This window comes from Xenopus laevis, chromosome 2L, assembly GCF_017654675.1.
Source record: "Xenopus laevis strain J_2021 chromosome 2L, Xenopus_laevis_v10.1, whole genome shotgun sequence".
Lineage (NCBI taxonomy): Eukaryota > Metazoa > Chordata > Amphibia > Anura > Pipidae > Xenopus > Xenopus laevis.
In genome coordinates this window covers 178,502,033-178,527,257 of record NC_054373.1, presented here as the reverse complement: position 1 = coordinate 178,527,257, position 25,225 = coordinate 178,502,033, and the positions used below count along the sequence as shown (strand labels likewise).

Here is a 25,225-nt window from a genome sequence, read left to right as displayed (position 1 = left end):
GGGAGAGATGGTGCCTATAGTAACAGTGGATAATAGTCTCTGGGAAGGGAGTGTGACTGTGGGATAGCAGGTATAGTAGGGAGAGATGGTGCCTATAGTAACAGTTGATAATAGTCTCTGGGAAGGGAGTGTGACTGTGGGATAGCAGGTATAGTAGGAAGAGATGGTGCCTAAAGAAGCAGTATAGTCTGTTCCTATATATTATATATATAATAAATATATTAAAAACAACTAATAATGAATATTCCTGTTAATTTCCCTGCAGCAGACCCTGTAGCACAGAAGTACTTGACATTACAAAGGTCACTCTCTCAAATAGGAATTAATTTCACTTCTAAGGCAAAAAAATAAACATGAGCGGAGTCGGCCTTAGAAAGTCATTCCATGCTGGGCTCCCTTTACCCTTTCAAACTCTCATTTCCCGTTGAACTTGACACACAGGGAATTTGCTTTTACATCGCTGGGACCTTTGTTTGCTCCTACCAGCTCATAACCAGCACCCAGGGTGGGCAATTAATCAGGTAAAAGGGGAATAAATATAAACTCGCACAAAGCTACCCATATCTCAAATATATGATTTCAAGTATTTTAAATAAATAGTTTTTATGCCTCACACATGTTAAGTCCCCTCTTTGTTATGGAAAAAAGAGTCACATAGCAACCAGGAAGCAAGCTACAAACTTCTGACTATATGGGAATCACAGAACTTTTTGAACATATGGTGTGTAGTAATTCAATTTAAAACGGAACCAGACACTCAAAAATAAATGTACAATTTGTGTAACTAAAGAGGAAGGTGAGCCCGACCATGGGGGGCCTGGGTCTGCTTCCTCTGTAGGGGGGCCCATGGGTGACCCATGATGTAAAATTGCAGTGACCCACAATTTTGCCCCCTGGGAGCAGGAAAACATTTGCAGGGAGGCCCTAAAGTTACTCAAATAATCACTAATGCAGATGGTATCTATAGACTCTATTCTGGGAGAGACATCTGTATGTGCCTATGGGAGAGACATCTGTATGTGGCAATGGGAGAGACATCTGTATGTGCCTATGGGAGAGACATCTGTATGTGCCTATGGGAGAGACATCTGTATGTGGCAATAGGAGAGACATCTGTATGTGGCTATGGGAGAGAGACATATGTATGTGGCAATGGGAGAGACATCTGTATGTGCCTATGGGAGAGAGACATATGTATGTGGCAATGGGAGAGACATCTGTATGTGGCTATGGGAGAGAGACATCTGTATGTGGCTATGGGAGAGATACATCTGTCTATGGGAGAGACATCTGTATGTGGCAATGGGAGAGACATATATATATATATATGCCTATAGGCGAGATACATCTGTCTATGGGAGAGACATCTGTATGTGCTAATGGGAGAGACATATATATATATGCCTATAGGAGAGACATCTGTATGTGGGAGAGACATCTGTATGTGGCTATGGGAGAGAGACATCTGTATGTGGCAATGGGAGAGACATCTGTATGTGCCTATGGAAGAGATACATCTGTCTATGGGAGAGACATCTGTATGTGCTAATGGGAGAGACATATATATATATGCCTATAGGAGAGATACATCTGTCTATGGGAGAGACATCTGTATGTGGCTATGGGAGAGAGACATCTGTATGTGGCAATGGGAGAGACATATATATATGCCTATAGGAGAGATACATCTGTCTATGGGAGAGACATCTGTATGTGCTAATGGGAGAGACATATATATATATATGCCTATAGGAGAGACATCTGTATGTGGCTATGGGAGATAGACATCTGTATGTGGCAATGGGAGAGACATCTGTATGTGCCTATAGGAGAGATACATCTGTATGTGCCTATGAGAGAGACATCTGTATGTGTCTATGGGAGAGAGACATCTGTGTTTATGAGAGAGACATCTGCATGTGCCTATGGGAGAGAGACATCTGTATGTGGCTATGGGAGAGAGACATCTGTGTTTATGAGAGAGACATCTGTATGTGTCTATGGGAGAGAGACATCTGTATGTGTCTATGGGAGAGAGACATCTGTGTTTATGAGAGAGAGATATTATAATCACAGTGAGGGACCATGGACTCAGTTTGTCTGGCGAGGCCCCAGCATATACTGATTATTTCTGCAGGATACATTATTCCCAAGCATTGGAGCGACTCCCCAGCATCACTTTCATCAGCCGTAATAAGGGAGACAGGAGAGGAATGTGGATATTAGGCAATTACAGGTAGTTAGTGACCAGCACCCATCCCTGCTCCTTCCTGAGCCACAGGCACAAACCTATAATTCACTCAACTCCCTCTGACAATACTAATGTGATTAATTCCACGCATTGAGCCTTCTTTCTGTTCTCTAAAGCCCTCGGATTTCTCGACCTGCTTCAGCATTTCTACTGCAATTAAGTCAATGAACTCATTAGGGTCGCTGCGTGAAAGCACAATCCTTTGGGGTATATTTATCAATATCCATCGCTAGCGTAACTTCGCTTCGCTTAGCGAATCAACGCTAAAGCAACTTCGCAACCTTACGCTACCCCTGAGCGCAACTTCAGATTTTAGTGAATTTGCAAAGCGCTGGCGAAACTACGCCTGGTGAAGTGTGGCGAAGTGCGGCGAAGTGCGGCGAAGTGCGGCGAAGTGCAGCGAAGTTACGCCTGGCGCAACTACGAATCTTAGTGAATTTGCCCCTATATGAGAGAGCGGCGTGTAAGTTTTATATGAGTTGAGAGTTCTAGTTCAACCCAATCCCTCACTCATCATGCTAATGTTATTGCTAGTGGTGCTGCATTGGCTCTGTAAGCTTACAATTCAGTGACGGAAGGAAACGTGAGAGCCATAAACAGACAGGGAAACCAAAATGAGGTTAGGGGACACCGAAAATAAAAAAGTAGTAACCAGTGCCACTGGCATGCTGTATATTTAGAATAAACACTAATACATCCCAAACAAGTGCATGTAAATGGCCAGCTTAAAGGGAAACTAAAGTCTAACTAAAGAAGTAGCCAGAAATGTTATACATGATGTTTTGTGCTTCTGTACCAGCCCAAGGCAACCACAGCCCTTTAGCAGTAAAGATCTGTGTCTCCAAAGATGCCCCAGTAGCTCCCCATCTTCTTTTCTGCTGATTCACTGCACATGCTCTGTGCTGCTGTCACTTACTGAGCTTAGGGAGCCACTCACAATATACAGTACACATAGAATAGAAATGTCACAATATAAGGCTGATTAGTAATTAATACAGATAATTACTACATGGCAGCACAGAAACCAGTGCAATTAGCATTAGAATTTAATAATCAGCAAACCTGTAGCATCAGCTTATATTACAGCCAGGGAAGCTCATTTTCTGCTGGATAATTAGTGACGAGCCCTAAGCTTAGCTTCTCAACAGCCAATCAGAGCCCACTGAGCATGTGAGTGTCACAGACACTTTCCAAGATGGTGACCCCCTGTGACAAGTTTGAAGTCCTGGTTGATTTGAATAAGAGACTGGAAATGAATAGGAGAGGCCTCAATAGAAAGAGGAGTAATAACAATACATTTGTAGCCTTACAGAGCATTTGTTTTTAGATGGGGTCAGTGACCCCCATTTGAAAGCTGGAAAGAGTCAGAAGAAAAAGATACATAACTGAACATAATGAAGACCAATTACAAATCGGCTAGGAATTGGACATTCTATAACATACTAAGATTTACCTCCAAGGTGAACCGCCCAGTGTTCAGCTTTATTCAGAGTAACAAACTGTTGTCTACAAATACAACTCCTTCTAACTCACTTATTAGATAACCAAAACTGTTTCTAGTATCATTAGGTTACCCAATGCAAAGTGCGTGCGACCTGCCTTTCTTCCATAGAGACATCATTCCCGCAGTTTGTTCTTTCATAAATATCTTCACTAAATTGGGATAATAGTCACTGACCCCTAACACGAGACACTCCTAAAGAAAGTAACATATGAGCATTCCCAATTACATATAAACATGTGTGTGGTGAACTCAGAGCCCTGATCGGAAACAGCTTATATTAGATTCTATAGCTGTAAAGCTTGGGTTTACACCCCTTCCACATGGTATGCCGAGTATGATTTACAACACACAGATGCATCCTAGGAGCACAACAACTTTATACAAACATACACAAGAAAAGATATTCTCTATGCTCTTAGGAGGGTTAACTGCCTGCTATACCATGGCACAGAGACTATTATCCCACTGTTACTATAGACACCATCTCTCCCTACTATACCTGCTATCCCACAGTCACTCCCTTCCCAGAGACTATTATCCACTGTTACTATAGACACCATCTCTCCCTACTATACCTGCTATCCCACAGTCACACTCCCTTCCCAGAGACTATTATCCCACTGTTACTATAGGCACCATCTCTCCCTACTATACCTGCTATCCCACAGTCACACTCCCTTTTCAGAGACTATTATCCCACTGTTACTATAGGCACCATCTCTCCCTACTATACCTGCTATCCCACAGTCACACTCCCTTCCCAGAGACTATTATCCACTGTTACTATAGACACCATCTCTCCCTACTATACCTGCTATCCCACAGTAACACTCCCTTCCCAGAGAATATTATCCACTGTTACTATAGACACCATCTCTCCCTACTATACCTGCTATCCCACAGTCACACTCCCTTCCCAGAGACTATTATCCCACTGTTACTATAGGCACCATCTCTCCCTACTATACCTGCTATCCCACAGTCACACTCCCTTCCCAGAGACTATTATCCCACTGTTACTATAGGCACCATCTCTCCCTACTATACCTGCTATCCCACAGTCACACTCCCTTCCCAGAGACTATTATCCCACTGTTACTATAGACACCATCTCTCCCTACTATACCTGCTATCCCACAGTCACACTCCCTTCCCAGAGACTATTATTCCACTGTTACTATAGGCACCATCTCTCCCTACTATACCTGCTATCCCACAGTAACACTCCCTTCCCAGAGAATATTATCCACTGTTACTATAGGCACCATCTCTCCCTACTATACCTGCTATCCCACAGTCACACTCCCTTCCCAGAGACTATTATCCACTGTTACTATAGGCACCATCTCTCCCTACTACACCTGCTATCCCACAGTCACACTCCCTTCCCAGAGACTATTCCCACTGTTACTATAGGCACCATCTCTCCCTACTATACCTGCTATCCCACAGTCACACTCCCTTCCCAGAGACTATTATCCACTGTTACTATAGGCACCATCTCTCCCTACTATACCTGCTATCCCACAGTCATACTCCCTTCCCAGAGACTATTATCCCACTGTTACTATAGGCACCATCTCTCCCTACTATACCTGCTATCCCACAGTCACACTCCCTTCCCAGAGACTATTATCCCACTGTTACTATAGGCACCATCTCTCCCTACTATACCTGCTATCCCACAGTCACACTCCCTTCCCAGAGACTATTATCCACTGTTACTATAGGCACCATCTCTCCCTACAATACCTGCTATCCCACAGTCACACTCACTTCCCAGAGACTATTATCCACTGTTACTATAGGCACCATCTCTCCCTACTATACCTGCTATCCCACAATCACACTCCCTTCCCAGAGACTATTATCCCACTGCTACTATAGGTATCATGTCACTGTACTATACCTAGTACCCCTCAACCTGCCTAGGTCCCTATTATGATCCAATCATTGGTCTGAAGGACAAATGATCAGACCAGCTTAATTTGGACCACCAACAGCATGGCTATATCGGATAGAGATGTACTGTTCATTATTTTGCCAAACTTGCACCTTATGTTATTTTGTGTGCGTAATTTACTTGAGGAGCAATAGCCCCATGGCAGAGGGTCCCTGGAAATCAGTTTCAAAAAGTTTGTTTAGAACCAATCTTAAACTACAAATGAAGTACAACCAGAGAAAACATCTACCCTGAGGAATAATCTCATGCCCCTCAGCAAGGCAAACTACATTCCAAAGATTTTCTCCAGGACTCCTGCGTTAGTTGCTGCCAGTCTCCCAGGATATATGTGAGCAGGATGAATAGCTCTTTTTATGACCTCTGCTGAGTATCCTTTACTCTTACACAAGTTCCCTGGTAATCCTGGTATCACTTGAATGACAGCTGGGGGCTTGGAGGGCATTCTTAAGATGTAGCAGGATCCTCTGCTGTCACTTGCATTATACATTAACGAGAGCATTTGTTTGCACTTAACACTTCTGTCCAGTCTCGTATTTACTGTAAACCTTACCATGGAGATTGACCAGTCCTGCTGGAAATCGGATAGGGAAGCTAACCGACGCGGGCTTAAGGAGCAAATTGAACTTGCAGCAAGCGTTCACGTTCTCATGCTCCAGAGGCGTCCCATGGATCCAAGTGACTCGTGGAGAATGTAAGGGTAAACATTCCCAGAAATTGGCAAAGCATCCACAAAACCCAGCTACGAGATCGGATTGTATGTCATTTAAATGCAATCAGTTTGCAATCAGAGCAGTCCCATGACTTGAATGCATTTTAATGGTCGGCTAACCTTAATGTCAGGCATAGTACATTCAGCCTGCGCTTATGAAACACACTTGGAAAAGGCGTCAAGCTTCTCGAATAACGAGACATTCAATTATTCAGATCGGTCGGTAAGGGGTTCCTTCTGCAGCCCAAGATGGCACTTGCACTCTTCGCCAGTTAGGAGCCTGCATTTGGCCTCAAGTCAGAGAATATCGGCTTTTAACCCGCATGTGATATTTCAGGGTTGTAGTTTGCATCTACAACCTTTACTTCTTCTATGCCAACTGAACAACAACTTTTACCTGTTAAATACCAGCTGTATAAGGAAAAGGCCCTCTCTTGATCCCATCAGTCTTAGTAGGCTCCGTCCCATGTCTTTGCTTCCCTTTATCTCTAAACTACTCAAGTGGCTAGTTCTTCACCAGCTAATCTGATTTCTCTCTGGTCATGGTTTGCTTGAGTAATTACATGTAAAGTGAAGCCTTCTGAAATCAGAAGGTATTTACTTGTCTCGTGCCATACACATAACACTGCCTTAATACCAAAAATTAAGAGTTTTAATTCTCCCATAAGGCATCATGGGTGGAGACATGTAAATCACTCCTTTATGTGCCTTTGGCCAACTATGCATCCAGAACCACTGGTTTTATAGCACAGATACAGCCTAATGGTTCAGAGCCATATATCCAAACTTGCAGACAGTCTGTTTCCATCTTGTTAGATCTCATCAGTGCAACATATTGGAACATGGCATCTGAGGGTTAGGACTTGGAGAGTAGCGAAATAGAAGAAATAGAAGAAAATCTAGGTGACTAATTACAAGCTCTGTTTCAACCACAACATTCCAAAGAAGCTGCTCTAACGTGTCTCATTGGAAAAAGTCAACGACCACTTCTTTTTACTGAAACTCCTAGATCTCTCAGTAGTTATTCCCAATGCTAATCATTCTCTCCTGCCCCTGTCTCTCTATTCCATTGGCATCCCGAAGTTGCCTGTTATGGGTTTCCTTTAAGATCTCTAATCTCTTGTTTAGTGTCTCCAGCATCGAGTAGCATCTTCTCCTTTAGCTCTTTCTGTTATAGGTTCCTCAAGGCTGTGTCCTATGCCCCTTATTAATCTCTGTTACAAATAATGCTACCACTATCACCCCCATTCTCCAAGAACAGTTCTTTGGGGATCATTTTAAATCTGCCAGCCTTATAAGGAAAAAGTCCTCTCTTGAGCCCACCAATCTTATTAGGCTCCGTCCCATGTCCTATATCTCTAAACAACACAAGTGGTTAGCTTTTAGCCAGCTGATCTGGTTTCTCTCTGGTCATGGTTTGCTTGACTACTTTGGTGGTTTGCTTGAGGTTCCTCAAGACTGTGTCCTAGGCCCCTTATTAATCTCTGTTACAAACAATGACTCTACTATCACCTCCATTCTCCAAGACAGTTATTTGGGGATGATTTTGATTCTGCCATCTTCTTCATGCCTCATATTCAATGCCAGCTTCACCTATGGAATATTGCTAGAATATGACTTTTCATCATACAAGATTGCACCAAAGTTCTTATGTACACTTCATTTCATATATCGACTGTAGCATTTTCCCAACTGATTGGCTCAGCACACCAATGGCTGCCTCCGCTCCAACCCAACTGTGCTGAAGCCATACCACTCTTCCAATTCCTACATTGGCATCTTCCACCATGAATCCACTGAAATGACAGACCCTAGCGTTTAAAGAAGTTCCCAACTCTGCCCTGCCCTATATCTCTGAGTACTCACTAAACCACTTGTTGTGCTCTGCTAATAATCTGCTCCTCCACACCTCACCATTTAGGGCTTCACTGGAGCTACACCCATCTCTGGAATTCCATCTCAGGTTCCCCCTCATGATACACTATATGCCAGTGCCACTTGCTAAGTGCAAGAAAAATCATTAAAAACTATGGCATGGCAGGTAAAGCAGAATAAGAGACATGTCCATCAAGTTCAAACTATGCAGAACAACTCTATAGCCTTTATCTATGTACTGATAATGAGCAGTTTCCTTTACCACGGTGCTGTCAATCTAAAAGCACAACTGTGATATTTGTACAACTGTAATTAGTATTCCGGGAATAAAACCAGCATTTACTGATTTGCTGTAGCTTTGAAGCTCATTTATAAAGTGTGGTGTATGTGTGTACAGTTCTGTGACTCATAGACAAGGCATGTGCAACAACAGCAGGATTGCCAGCAGACAGTGTAAGTACCAATTAGGAGTAAAATTCATTGAATGATTGTAGCTAACATTGGCAGTATCGCAGCACACTGGGATCCATACAAGCAGGAGGCTGCCATTACTATTTGACAGTCCATAAGGAAATATACAAAAGCAAAAACAGCTTGCCAATAAGATACTTGTACATTGAGGTGATATCCTAGGGTTCAAATGCAGCCTGTGGCATGAAGCTTGTGATTGACGTCACAATGGCTCATCTGCTACAGTACTACCACATTGAGTGACTTTTGTAATCATAATACAATCATCAGCAGGTCAGTAATACAAATCAGATGGAATGAGCCGGGAACTGAGGAACAGAAAAAGCACAGGGCAAAATATCCAGCTTTCAAGTGGGGGTCACTGACCCCATAAAAAAACAAATGCTCTGTAAGCCTACAAATTTATTGTTATTGTTACTTTGTATTACTCTTCTTTCTATGCAGGCCTCTCCTAATCATATACCTTTATTTTATTCAGGGTGGGATTGGGCGAGCGGGACACCACAAAAAAAAACTTGGTGGGTCCCAGCACTTGTGGGGGGCATGCAGGGGCCCCTGATATGGCAGCCAAGATGGACCCAGACCCCCGGGAGAGAGCATCAAAAATACTCTGGTACAGTGCAATTGTACTTAAAGGGGTGGCTCACCTTTACGCTATCTTTTAGTATGTTATAGAATGGACAATTCTAAGCAACTTTTGAATTGGTCTTCATTATTTATTTTCTATTGTTTTTTCTCCTACTCACATTCCAGTCTCTTAATCAAATCAATGCATGGTTGCTAGGGTAATTTGGACCCTAGCAACTAGATTGCTGAAATTGCAAATTGGAGAGCTGCTAAATAAAAAGTCACAAATAATAGAAAATGAAAGCCAGAATATCACTCTCTACATCATAGTAAAAGTTAATGCAAAGAGAACAACCCCTTTACAACTAGTGATCATAAACTGCTGGATGCCAAGCTGTGATCCCTGTTTTAGTAACCATGAAACAAGCAGTTGTGGACAGACGGACGGACAGAAGGGTGGGTGTGTGCAGAGAGGAGCATGGGAAGCAAGGGGCACCTGTCACTCAGAATAGACATGCAAAGTGCATCTGCCCTCTAAAAAAGGTGAAAGCTGACAAATGGCCCAGACCACCCTGTCAGCCAGCTAATTGGTATGTTCCGGCCTTTCTTGCACTCCACATGTTTCTTACAGCCGGGGGTGTCCATCTGATGCTTATGGGAGCAACGGCCCATTGAAACAATAATAGTTTCTGCCCATGTCATTGACTGGGATTCTGAGAGTTGTAGATTAACAGTATCTGTGGGGAAGGTTAATTTTTTACACTTATTTAGCGGAATATTCCTTTTGCCAAGAATCTGTGCCTTTCCTGAATACACGGACGGAGAAACAGGGGCTGCCAGTAAGTTGTCCTCTGCTCTCCCCAGAGGGACTGTCTTCGCTTCATGGTATTGCCAGAGAGAATCACATTTTCCAGTCACTGTGTCATATCTGGCCGAGGGATTCGGCTAAAAAAAAAAGCATCCGAAAATTGCCTTCTTAAAAGTCGAAACGCAAGTGTTTAAATTGAGTATGTGCTCGGCTATTTCCAGACGCAGGTATACAAAAGAAACATTATACGCTTGTCTAGGAAGGATGTGTATAATAAATGTTATGCCTGTTCCATGACTTGCTGTCTGCACCTCTGCCAACATCCTAGCCCATTAGACAACAAGCCTGGCTGGCTTCTTGTACAAGGATTAGGCAATAAGTAAAGTTGTTGTTAGACAGTGAGTAAACAATGAAAGCTTACACCAGGCCGAAACTGCAAGCTGAGTCACTAACACCTTGGGAGAAAGTAGGGGCTTGGAAAGGAACAGTGTAAGGCTCCAGGCTCCAATGTTGTGGCTCAGAAATGTGCTTCTTTATAGCGCAAATGTCTTTTCCTTACATTATAGTCAACCCCAAAATAAAATTTTGCCTATTAAAAGAAAACATTATGCTAAGCAACATAGCAATATACATTCTTTACAAATGTTCTATGGTTTTTAAGTTATTTGTATATGTATTGCTATTGAAAGCAGTGTTTGCAGGGTCGGACTGGGGGGCCCACTGTCCAGGGCCTCCCTCCGGCTTCCCCCCTACTATGAGGCACGCATGAGGGCGTACTCGGCGGGCATGCATGAGGGCGTGCTTGTCGCAAAGCGCACGTGCAGCAGGCGGAGCGGCGCCAAAATATTTTTTTATTTTGTGGAATCCCATGTGGGGAGAGGGGGTATGGAGAGTTTTTTTTCCAGGTGTCCCGCCGGGCCAGTCCGACACTGAATGTTTGTCTGTTTCTTTCTATTCTCTGCCCTGATGTCTAACGGTGGCCATACACAGAGAGATTCGCTCATTTGGCGTTGTCGCCAAATGAGCGGATCTCTCCCCAATATGCCCACCTTGAGTGGGCGATATTGGGCTGATCTGATCATGGGCCCATCAATCAATCATAACGAAGGGTAACGGCGGCCACAATCTGACGGAATTTTTAGTCGGCATCTGGCCAACTTTCAGCCAGATATCGATCAGGGAAGCCAGTCAGAGGGCCCCATACACGGGCCAATAAGCTGCCGACAGAAGCTTTTATCGGCAAGTGTATGGCCACCTTAAGAGTAAAACTCCACGAGCAATTTTGGCGCGATCCAACGCGTTGCGCAAAAACTTAGACGTCAAGTCGGATGTGACGGAAATAAGGTAAGAGATGATGAAGTCGCAGATGCAGACGTAGCGTGCAGCATCTGCATCTGACAGTCGTTTCGTGACGGACTAACGCTGCAACACCATCCGACGTTCCTGTTGCTTACCTTATTTCTGTTGCATCCGACTTGACGCCTGCGTTGTTGTGCAGAACGTCAGATCGCGCCGAAACAGTTTTGATACAATGTAAGACAAGGCAGCTGATTATCAGACCTGTCTTTGCTGGGGAACCAAGACTTTTGCAACATTGTTTAAAAAGTAACAACTGGGAGTTAAGCCAATGCTGTTTCAATATCAATTTTTTTTACAAATAACTTTAAAAGCACTGAAAATTTGTAATGAATGTATATTGGAAAGTTGTTTAGAATTATGTTTTCATTTATTAGGCAAATTTTTATTTTGGGGTTGACTTGCCCTTTAAATGGATATTTTTTTGAATTCAGCTGAAAGATATCCAACCAAGTTGAACTTTCAAGTAGTTGCTGACCTTTAAATTAACTTTTAGTATGATGTAGAGAGTGATAGTACAAGGTACTGTTTTATTATCACAGGAAAAAAGGGAAATTATTTTTAAAAATTTGAATTATTTAATGAATGGGGTTGTTCGCCTTTAAATGAACTTTTAGTATGAAGTACTGAGTGATATTCTGAGACAATTTGCAATTGGTTTTAATTTTTAATTTTTTGTGGTTTTTGTTATTTAGTTTTTTATTCAGCGGCTCTCCAGTTTGCAATTTCAGCCATCTAATTGCTAGAGTCCAAATTACCCTAGCAACCAGGCACTGATTTGAATAAGAGACTGGAATATGAATAGGAGAGGCCTGAATGATGATGAGCAATAAAAAGTAGCAGTAACAATACATGTGTAGCTTTAGAGAGCATTTGTTTTAGATGGGGTCAGTGACCCCCCCCCCATTTGAAAGTCAGAAGAAGAAGGAAAATAATTCAAAAACTATAAAAGAAATAAAAATGACAGCCAATTGAAAGGTTGCATAGAATATGCCATTCTATAATACATTAACACCCCATATGTAATAAAAGGCACTACGTTTGCCTAGGAGCAGTAACCCATAGCAACCAATTAGATGTTTTTAAACAGGTGACCATTAATTGCTCCCTGCTAATTGGTTGCTATTGGTTACTACTACTGGGCAAATGAGTTAAAGGGGTCGTTCACCTTTAGATTAGAGTTTATTATGATGTGATGATGTGAGTATGAGAGTGATATTCTGAGACAATTTGCAATTGGTTTTCATTTATTATCATTCGTGTTATTTACGTTATTTAGTTTTTTATTCAGCAGCTCTCCAGTTTGCAATTCCAGCAATCGGGTTGCTAGGGTCCAAATTCCCATAGCAACCATGCATTGATTTGAATAAGAGACTGGAATATGAATAGGAGAGGCCTGAACAGAAAGATAATTTAATAAAAAAAAAAACTTACAGAGCATTTGTTTTTTTAGATGGGGTCAGTGATCCCCATTTGATAGCTGGAAAGCGTTATAAGAAGAAGGCAAGTTATCCAAAAACTATAAAAAAATAAATAATGAAGACCAATTAAAAAGTTGCTTAAAATTGGCCTTTCTATAACATACTAAAGGTAAACTACCCCTATAACTCCCACCACCTTTACACTGTCAAAAGCAATGCTTCGGCATTATAGGCATTATAGCTTATGTGTGTGTGTACCCCTGGAGCTTGCAATCTATTTCCCTATCACAAACACCGTGAAGCCAGTTGAAACAAATGCTATAGGGCCGGCTGGAAAATGGGCTTTAGCCCAATAAGCCTCATTATCTCTGTAGGAATAACCTATGCACTCAGCAATAGATATAAATCCCATGCCTAACCCAGTACAGTATATATGCCATTTACTAAAATAGAACGATCCATCGTCACCCTCCCTGCTGATAGAGAAGCGGTGGCTGATCAGCATACGAGAGAGAGCAAGTATCCAGCGTTACGTCCCAGCTACAATATCTCATGGGCTATAGAGACTGACAGATTGGGCAAATCTCAGGCTCCACTTGGCTCTCCCGCTGTCATTCAATAAATAGAAGATCTGAGAAAACCAATCACTGGGAAGCCTCGTATATAGATCTGTAGTGACTGGGAAACTAAATATTCTCTCAAGTCAGGAGCAACTACACGATTATGTTATTGACCTTATAAGTGGGAATCAGCGGGAAGCGTGACCTTGCTCCATCTGTCAATCCGTGCAATTCAACAGCTCTTCCCAAACTGTCAGCTTCATTGTGAGCTGCACAGGGCCGCCATCAGGGGCAGACATGGGGGACAAGTGTCCCAGGCCCGGGCATGAAGGGGGGGCCCGGCAGTGCTGCAGTTTTAAAAAGAGCCGGCCCCCCTTAAGAGCGAAGGACCGGAAGCCACGAAAACAGCTGAAGCCGAACTCCCGAAGCGGCGAAAAGACCCGAAGTCACGTAAATAGCTGAAGTCACGAAGCGGAGAAAAGACCCGAAGTCACGAAAGGAGGCGAAGTTGAAGTCCTGAAGCCACGAGTTCAATTCTACTGAACACCAATGTGGGGATTTTTTTTTAATCCCCTGGCCACCAATGTATTATTTTAATATTCTATAGGCCCCTGCCCTCCCATACCTGTACTTGATCCCAACTAAGATATAATTAATCCTTATTGGAAGCAAAACCAGCCTATTGGCTTTATTTAATGTTTACATGATTTTCTAGTAGATTTAAAGGGGTTGTTCACCTTCCAACACTTTTTTCAGTTCAGTTGGTTTCCTATAGTTCACCAGAAAAGACTTTTTGCAAATTACTTTCTATTTGCGATTGTTTTTCTAATATTGAAGTGTAAAGTGCCATTTTAACCTTCTAAGGACAGACACACATGGGAAGATTCGGGGAGATTTAGTCACCCGGCAACTAAGCGCCTCTTCTACGGGCGACTAATCTCCCATGAAAAGCCTTCCCACCGGATAGAATCTAAATCATCAGCAGGATGGCGCTCAGAGCACTTTGTTTTCCGAAGTCACTCGAATTTGCCAGATGAGGAAACTTCAGAAAACGAAATGCTCCATCTTGCCGACGATTTAGATTCTATTCGGTGGGAAGGCTTTTCGGGGAGATTAGTCGCCCCAAGGAGAGGCGATTAGTTGCCGGGCTGCTAAATCCCCCCCGAATCTTCCCATGTGTCTCTGCCCTAAAGCAGCTCTGGGAGGGGGGGTCGCCGACCCTCTAAACCGTTCTAAATTGATACATTTAGTAGATACATTTCTTATCTTTGTTAAGAAGCTGTTAGAATTGATACAATAGTTACTAATACTCCAGAGATGCAGCTGAGAAATGGATCTACTAATTGTTGCAAAATTGTAACAATTCAGAATCTGCACCTGAATTACTGAGCTTAGATTTTCGAAAAATGGTAAAAAAAAAAAAAAAAAGTGGTTGAAAAAAGCCTTTATTTCTGGAGAACAATCTGAAAACAATTCAACTGAAAAAAGTGTTTGGAAGGTGAACAACCCCTTTAAGGTATGAAGATCCAAATTATGGAAAGATCCATTATTCGGAAAACCCCAGTTCCCGAGTATTCTGGATAACGGGTCCCGCACCTGCAATAATAACTTTAACGTCAAAGAAAATATGTACCTAATGTACGGCAATGTAAGAAAATTGCTTAGAATAACAATGTCATTCAAATACATTTTCATAAGCAATATTTTTAATTTAATTGTTTATATCCCAAAGGATAAGTAAGAATTTGGTGTAATTTTGGGGTACAGGCATGCGTTCTGTTATCCAGAAAGCTCCAGACTACAGATCTTTCATAGACTCCATTTTTTTCCAAATAATCCAAATTTTTTTAAAATTATTTTCTTTTTCTCTGTAATTATAAAACAGTAGCTTTTACTTGATCCCAACTAAGATATAATTAATCCTTATTGGAAGCAAAACCAGCCTATTGGGTTTATTTAGTGTTTAAATAGGTTTTTGGTTTTGCCTCCAATAAGGATTAAATATATCTTAGTTGGTATCAAGTACGAGTATGGGATCCAGAATACTTGGAACCTGGTGGTTCCGGATAATTGATCTTTCCATAATTTGGATCTTAGTACCTTAAGTCTACTAGAAAACTATGTAAACATTAAATAAACCCAAATAGGCTGGTTTTGCTTCCAATAAGGATTAATTATATCTTAGTTGGGATCAAGTACAAGCTACTGTTTTATTATTACAGAGAAAAAATAAATCATTTTTAAGAATTTGGATTATTTGGATAAAATGGAGTCTGTGGGAGACAGCCTTTCCGGGACTTGGAGCTTTCTGGATAACGGGTTTCCAGATAACTGAACCGATACCTGTATGAATAATTTAGTAGGTTTCTCTGCTTAGAGTAGAGACCCCTCTGAGCTAACTATATCAGATAAAGGAGAGGTTCTTATACAGAGGGTCCCTAACAGCTGGATGAGACAGCTAAACCTGAAAGGCTTTGTTGCTATACTCGGGGTGAGACAAGGTCTTGCCAAATGTGACCCAAAAATTGCCACTGGAAGCAAAGAGTGTGAGAAGCAGTAAGAAATGAGAGTGTGGTGGGACAGAGCTGCTCTTTATCACATCCCAGCAGCCTCAGATAATCTCCTGGCCTCTCCAGCAGTTATGTCGGCTAATGAACTGGCCCAGAGGTATTTGCAGTAAATAGCTGCCTAGGGCTTCCAGCTGGTGCATCCGCGGGCAGATGCTGTCAGAACGTGGTAACTGGAGACAGATGTCTCTGTCAAGTATCCACACTGATCCCATCCTTAATGAAAGTTACACCCTGTGTATGGGAAGCACGGCTTTCTTGGAGATGGGAAATGCTGAGTGTGCTGCCCGCTGCTATTTGAGACACCGCTCCCACATTACAGGGTGCACCTGTTGAGACGTTCCATTCTATCCCTTGAACACCACATGGGGACCCACTAGCAGTATCACTGGCACTGCCAAATAATCCTCTCTAGAAAGTGCCTGCCCCTCTAGGATGGTATTTTGGAAGAGCTCAAGTATAAGGACTCTTGGCAAGGCAGGAGCTCCCTAAAAATGTTATTATGCTTTCTTTATATAGCACCAAAATATTCTGCCGAACTTTAAATCATTTACGTCTCTCTGCAGTAAGGGTACATTGAACTATATAATTATGTAGCTAATCCCTTTAAATGATCTTGTAGTAGACTTAAGGTATGTGATCCAAATCACAGAAAATCTGAAAAACCCCAGGTCCCAATATATATATATATATATACGGCAATCAGGGCCGCACGGGCCGTGTTGTTAAATTTCCTTGGAGTGCCGTCTCCTGATGCTGAATTTATTATATTTTGGATTGGCACCCAGGTTATATTTGGACATGTGGTTGTGCGTTCTTCATGTTTATGTGTGTATATATATATATATATATATATATATATATATTATATATATATTATATATATATATATATCAAACAGGGGGGTTGTGGGAGCACTCTAAAGGCTTTAAAGTATATATATATATATAAAGTATAATAAATGCTATTGCATATGTACCCAAAACAGGGGTTATTTTGTTACAAAGTTATGATCATAAATTGATAAGCCACCATACCACGTCAAGGTAAACGCCGAATGGCGGTCCCTAACTTGTTTTATATTTTATGTGCATTTTAGCATTACCTGTAATCAATGTCCGTTGAACGCTGTTTTTCACTGAGTGTTACTTTGGTAACAAAATAACCCCTGTTTTGGGTACATATGCAATAGCATTTATTATACTTATATATATGTACTTTAAAGCCTTTAGAGTGCTCCCACAACCCCCCTGTTTTGATATTGTATATTTAGCCAGGAGCTGTGGCATAGCTTCAGTGGTTGTAGCACCCCATACCCCCCCTTTTAACTAGTGGTGATCCTATGCTTTTAAATTGGGCGTTTGTTTTGGGAATATCTCTCCTTTAAAAGCCTGATTGCTGGCTGGGGAGGATTTAGCCCTCAGTGAAAAAACAGCGTTCAATGGACATAGATTACAGGTAATGCTAGAATGCACATAAAATATAAAACAAGTTAGGGACCGCCATTCGGGGTTTACCTTGACGTGGTATGGTGGCTTATCAATTTTATGATCATAACTTTGTAACAAAATAACCCCTGTTTTGGGTACATATACAATAGCATTTATTATACTTATATATATATATACTTTAAAGCCTTTAGAGTGCTCCCACAACCCCCCTGTTTTGATATTGTATATATATATATATATATATATATATATATATATATATATATATATATATATATATATATATATATTGTGTATATATATACACTACATACAAAATACATTGGTTTTATTTAATATACAGGTATGGGACCTGTTTATGCAGAATGCTTGGGACCTAGGGCTTTCCGGATAATGGATCTTTCCATAATTTGGATCTTCACACCTTAGGTGTACTAGGAAATTATGTTAACATTAAATAAACCCAATAGTCTGATTTTGATTCCAAAAATATATCTAAGTCGGATCAAGTACAAGGTACTTTTATTATTACAGAGAAAATGGAAATCAATTTAGAAAATTTGGATTATTTGGATAAAATTGAGTCTATGGGAGACAGCCTTTCCATAATTCGGAGGTTTCTGGATAACAGGTTTCCGGATATCGGATCACATACCTGTATAAACTTTTTTTAAGATGGCTCAAGGTATAGAGATCCCAAATATGGAAAGACCCCTTTTACGGGAGACCCCAGGTCCTGAGCATTATGGATAACAGGTGCATACCTGTATAAATATTCAGTTGGCTAACCAATTGGGGAACAAGGGGGGCTATTTCACTTGATGCAATACAATGGTCTTAGTTGCCCCTTGCTATATATAATTTAACGTACAGGTAGTATAACTCTATATGTTAATGCACTCTAATGGGAAGATACTATGGCAAATACAAGCAGACAAGTATTTATAGAGGCCCATGTGTGTCCCATAGTGCTCTGACACTGAAACATTTTATTGGTGGATATTTATAAGGAATTAGAGAAATGGGATGATCTAAAGGGATCAAATGTTTATTGGGAAACAACAGTACCACTGCCTTTATGGTCTGTGATCCCTCTGCTACCCTATTGGTTCTACAATTTGTCACGTTCAGGCCTCCCTTAGTAATAGCTAATCCCTAAGTGCCTGTCCTGAGCCATTATTCACTTACTCCAAGCTGATAAATGCGTAGGAATCAGCCTGCTGAGTGCAGAACACAAATTGCTTGGAATTACACTGCTTCTAGCCAGACAGGGAAACATGAGAAAGGCTAGAAAAGGAGTTGCAACTGATGGGTCACGGGTCAGAAGAAGACATATCACTTACTGATGCCCAAACACATTAGATGAGACAGAATAATGGCAATCCTTTCAGTGCAAGGACAGAGAAGAACCATAACGCCACGGCACATCTCAGCACTCACACAAAGAATATAAATTATGTTTTGAGCATTATTTGATTTTTAAATAAGAAAGGGGAAGTCTAGACTTCTGTTTTTTTATATTGTATTTCTTCTTTGTTTCTCTCCAACTTGGAATTTTATTTTAATGGGGAGGGGATCAGGGGCCCTAACAACTGCACTTAGCTCCATGAAACATTATAAAGAAAAAAAAAGAACCCCCGGGTAGAACCTTTTCAGTCCATTAATGAATATTTACCTGCTTTTCCTTTCAATCAGAATAGCAGCATAAGAAGCAGGTAAGGCGGCACCAAATCCAGGCGTCCAGAAGTAGAATCTTCCAAGCAGTTTCCTGTAGAAGAGAGGCCGACAGTTACTAAACTGGCTATGTCCATAGATGTTACAAGGCATTTCTATTCATTCTCACCATGGGATGCCATCTCAATAGGCAAGTAAACAGCCAATTCCTACTTCAGAAGGCAAGGAGTTTTTGTAATTTGCACATAGGGGGTTTATTAACTACATGGGCAGTCAGATTAGAGAACTTCATACCAAGAGTGAGAGCAATGAGTTATTGTGAGCTTGACTTCTCTGCAGATGGGTTTGCTTGGCTTCTACTGGATCACTTTGTAGAGTGTTTTGGAAAGTACAAACACAATGGACCTAATTTTTCAAACAGGAGGGCTGTGGGGTAATTTACTGTACGGGAAAATGTTGTAGAATAACAAGTCCTCAGTTGGTGTACCTAGATGCTAATAAGCAGGGTCGGACTGGCTGGAGTATCTCCTGGTGAGTCCCGTTCCAGAAGAATTCAGCCCATTGTCATTACAAACAATAGCATTTGACACTACATATATGGGTGTGGGCAAGTGGGCTTCTTGGGTTCTCTGGTGGCCCTAGAAGACACACCTCTATGTCAAAATCTACCCTCCAAAGGCTCCAGAAATAAGGGACTATTTTGCAAACTGTTAAATCAGCAAAGTCCACCCTTAGCAACCACAGGGTCTTCTTCCCTAGTTGCTACTCCCCTCTATGTATTCTCTATGTACTCAAACTCCTGGCGAAAGCAGGTTTATTACAGAACCTTTGGGGCTTCAAGGAGTGTAAAATATGGAAAGAGAAGACACTCATTAGGGCCCATAATCATTTCAGCATTAACTTCATATAATGGGCCAGGTTTGATTCAGTGAGAAAAAGTTATCTCATGAAAACTTGTGGACGAGCTTCAATTCAAGGAGAAAAAAACTTTTCTCCAAATTCAGTCCCAGATTTTTTCCCATAGACTTCAGTAGAGTTTTCATTTGATAAACTGTGAGCTATGTTTTTCTGAATTTAATCTCAAAGTGAATCTTGTCCATGAGATTTCATGTGATAAACCATGAGATAACTTTTTCTCACTGAACTGAGACCCAATATGAGGACACCACATTTTAGTTGAGGTTTTCCTAAAACAGAGAGGTGAGATTGCAGTTCAAAGACTGTAGGTTGGAATTTTAGAGCGTTGGACATCCCGTACCAAAAGAATGAAGGATTATTGGTGGCAAACAGGGGCTGTATTAACTGCATTGTTGGGGCTGACTTTGAATTCAGGTTACAACACTTCTCCGATGTTCCAACAGATGACTTCAACCCCCTTTAAATGTAATTTATTTGAGTTGCTTCTGTGAATGAGATTAGCCACACTGCTGGTTGATTCTAACTTGAAACTGGTCACTGATGAAAGTGGTAAAGCCTGAAAGGCAAGATAGAATCAATATCTGCAAAGCAAAGGAGAAGCATGGTACTACATAAGACGGTTCTCTTGCCTTGAAATACATAATAAGTGCAAGTAAACATTACAAGACACGCTATAGGTTTCGTACACTCCAAGATCTTAATCCAGAACAGCTGTTCTTTATTACACAAAGAGCTTGAGACTTTATAAGGAATTTTACAACTGCCTTCCAATCCGCGCTCCTAACGCTATCATTAATTCTCCCTGTTGCCAAGCTATCCTGGGCTTGATTGATTGGCACCGCTAAAACCCCTACGTTCAGCAGCCGTATCTCAGATTGAACTGATCATAAAACGGGAAAGTCATGGAACAATAATTATATTAAATTAGATTATTTTGCATTCTGTGGTACACGAAGCTTGGATACAGATGTTTATACCATTGCTCATGATGATACCAGGAAGAAATATATAGAGTATGCAAGTCTCCAAGTCCTGCTGCTCTATGAAGCCAACAGAAATGTTATACACACAAAAAGCAAAACTTGATACATTTTTTTATCAGCGGCAAGAAGGCATGAGTTTGGGTAACAAAAATGACCAACAAAACTCTTAACGCATGGAGCTGCTGTAATTGGATCTTAAGTTTCAGGCATTAATTTTCCTTTCCCTTCTAGGACCTTGGGCTTTTGGCATTCCAGTGGGCCCAGACTCTTGCCTTTTTAACTCTCATGTTGGCAATTCACTATACCATGCAATCACTTAATGATTGTGGAATGAAATGTGATTGCGTTTCAGTTGTGTCCAGCCAAGCAGCAGTAAAGTTAAACATAACACTAAGGCTGAACTTCTATGCATATATCATACCATTTCCCAATATCTGTATGAGAACAAAGAGCAGAAATAGGGGGTAGCATGAAAATAGAAGTGAAAAGGAGAAGAGAGAAGGCGAGTCAAGAAAAGATATAGAATAGAAGGGAGGATTTGGTTGTCTAAGGATTTATGGAGGGCACCTGGCACTCCAGTCAACACTGTCTTCAATAATCAACACACAGGATGGGCCTGTTGTCTAAGGGGCCCATTAACTTAGCTCGAGTGAAGGAATAGAGGGAAAAAAACTTCGAATTTCGAATGTTTTTTTTGGCTACTTCGACCATCGAATGGGCTACTTCGAACTTCGAATCGAACGATTCAAACTAAAAATCGTTCGACTATTCGACCATTCGATAGTCGAAGTACTGTCTCTAAAAGAAAAAACTTCGACCCCCTAGTTCGCCACCTAAAAGCTACCGAAGTCAATGTTAGCCTATGGGGAAGGTCCCCATAGGCTTCCTAAGCTTTTTTGGGTCGAACAAAAATCATTCGATCGATGGACTAAAATTCTTCGAATCGAACGATTCAAAGGATTTAATCGTTTGATCGAACGATTTTTTGTTCAATCGAACGAATAGAGCTAAATCCTTCGACTTCGATATTCCAAGTCGTAGGATTTAACTTCGACAGTCCAATATCGAGGGTTAATTAACCCTCAATATTCAACCTTAAGTAAATCTGCCCCTAAGTATCTCTAGTTGGTCTCTGGCACCCCAGTCCAATAGTGTCTTCAAATAATCAAGAATTAGCAACACTGCTATTGGAAACGCTCAAAAGCAGTGATCCCCAAACAGTGGCTCGTGAGCATCATGTTATTCTCCAACCCCTTGGATGTTGGTTCCAGTGGCCTCAAAGCTGGGACTTATTTTTGAATTCGTGGCTTGGAGGCAAGTTTTGGTTGTATAAAAACAAGGTGTAATGCAAAACAGAGACTCCTGTAGGCTGCAAGTCCATATAGGGGCTACCAAATAGCCAATAACACCCTTTATTTAGCACTCCAAGATCACTGCCAAACAGTTGGGCCTGTAGTGGGCAAATCGTCAGCAGGTAGGGTTGCCATTTGGCCGGTATTTTACAGGCCTGGCCGGTAAAAATGATGGCTGATTCCAAAAAAAAAAATAAAAAAGATAAATATATAGGAAGGCCAGTGATCCCAATGTTATTAATAGGGAATAAAGATAAATATATAGGAAGGTCAGTGATATGATCCCAATGTTATTTATAGGGAATAAAGATAAATATATAGGAAGGTCAGTGATCCCAATGTTATTAATAGGGAATTAAGATAAATATATAGGAAGGCCAGTGATCCCAATGTTATTAATAGGGAATAAAGATAAATATATAGGAAGGTCAGTGATCCCAATGTTATTAATAGGGAATAAAGATAAATATATAGGAAGGCCAGTGAAATGATCCCAATGTTATTAATAGGGAATAAAGATAAATATATAGGAAGGCCAGTGATCCCAATGTTATTAATAGGGAATAAAGATAAATATATAGGAAGGCCAGTGATATGATCCCAATGTTATTAATAGGGAATAAAGATAAATATATAGGAAGGCCAGTGATATGATCTCAATGTTATTAATAGGGAATAAAGATAAATATATTGGAAGGCCAGTGATATGATCCCAATGTTATTAATAGGGAATAAAGATAAATATATAGGAAGGCCAGTGATATGATCCCAATGTTATTAATAGGGAATAAAGATAAATATATAGGAAGGTCAGTGATCCCAATGTTATTAATAGGGAATAAAGATAAATATATAGGAAGGTCAGTGATCCCAATGTTATTAATAGGGAATAAAGATAAATATATTGGAAGGCCAGTGATATGATCCCAATGTTATTAATAGGGAATAAAGATAAATATATAGGAAGGTCAGTGATCCCAATGTTATTAATAGGGAATAAAGATAAATATATAGGAAGGCCAGTGAAATAATCCCAATGTTATTTATAAGGAATAAAGATAAATATATAGGAAGGTCAGTGATCCCAATGTTATTAATAGGGAATAAAGATAAATAAATAGGAAGGTCAGTGATATGATCCCAATGTTATTAATAAGGAATAAAGATAAATATACAGGAAGGCCGGTATTTTTTTCCAGAAAAGGTGGCAACCCTATCAGCAGGTACCAAGCTTATGTACTCTAAAATACTTCATTTATTTTAACATCCACTAACTGTAATGATATCCCTTGATTGGTCCACGGAATTGCAGAATTATTTCTATTATATACAGCCATTTTTGCAGTCAAATTTTAGCATAATCCACAGACACTGGCTGGTATGAACGATATCAGCCAGGCATGAGTAGGCTCTAAAGGTATTATTATCTCTATAGTAGGACTATAAAAGTTTATGGCATTTGCCGTGGGAAATCTGGAAGACATTATCGCACAAGATGATTGTCGGACCACCAACGTGGCCCACCCCTGTACCTACCTGTTGAGCGAGACAGCTTTGGTTAGAGTTGCTGCATTTCTTGCGTAAACCTTTCACCACTCTCTGGCAGGGAGAGCAGAGTCTCTTTTATGTGGGAAATATTTCTTTGGAAATATATAATATTCAGAGCTCTGAGTATGTTCAGCCACTTTTTAGTGGTTTGATACGCTTGAATAAGAGTTGACAGTCTATTTCTGCTTCCGTATCAGATCACATAGAAATGCAATTGCCTACAGTACGGGCGGCAGTGGGCTGATGGAGTGTTATGATTCAGAGGAGTCAGGCCTAGCATATAGGCGTCTAATCTGTAGAACATAAGCAGTCGGTGAACAAGAACTGACACCAACAGGACAGCCCGTGGTTTGCTTACAGCTATTTATTTATTAATTTATACCCCATAGCAGTTGCTTAGAATGCTTTCATATAAATTATATGTGAGTGCCCCCCAGACCCAGACAAGATTTGTTTTGTCTCAGCCTCAGCCTGTCCAATCAATGTCTGGCTGAAAACTGGCATATAAACACCCAGTGAGTGTATGATAACCCAGTGTAGGGTGTTGTGGAACTGGAAGAATGCACACAGAGATGCCAAACTGCAGGGTAGAAGTCAGTTTTATTCCTGGCTAGGGTTGCCACAATACCCTTAACACAGGGGTCACCAAACTTTTTTTTACCCGTGAGCAACATGCAGATGTACAAGGAGTTCAAGAGCAACACAAGAATGAATAATGTTCCTGGGGGTGCCAAATAAGGGCTGTGATTGGCTATTTGGTAGTCCCTATGTTGTCTGGCAGCCTACAGGAGACTCTGTTTGGCAGTACACCTGGTTTTTATACAACCAAAACTTGCATCCAAGCCTGGAATTCAAAAATAAGCTCCTGCTTTGAGGCCACTAAGAGCAACATCCAAGGGGTTGGAGAGCAACATGTTGCTCACGAGCCATTCATTGGGGACCACTGCCCTAACAAAAGCCCTTGGCCCTCGAAACTTACCTTTTCTCAGAATTCTGGCCATCGCATGATGTGGCTCCACCCCCTTTTATGTCATGCTCCCCCACCTTTTGCATTACGGCTCTCCCCTTTTGTTCCCGCCCCTGCCACTGGCCAGTAAAAACTTTCTGAAAAGGCGGCAACCCTATTTCGGGCTGCTCTCTCCACACTGCTCGCTCCCCCCCCCCTTCACTTCCCCTTCCTGTGACCATAACATACCTCCCAACAGTGATTTTTTGCCCATTTTGTGGCCACACCCCCTAATTACAAT

The 25,225-nt window shown here is 41.1% G+C and overlaps 1 protein-coding gene across 1 annotated transcript in view; it reads right to left on the bottom strand.

Moving 5' to 3' along the window:
* Window positions 1-25,225, bottom strand: part of tmem135.L (transmembrane protein 135 L homeolog) — a 259,711-nt gene that overhangs the window by 183,643 nt on the left and 50,843 nt on the right. Inside the window, 1 exon segment of the mRNA NM_001092072.1 lies at window positions 19,179-19,271. Coding sequence (NP_001085541.1) covers window positions 19,179-19,271 — 93 coding nt within the window.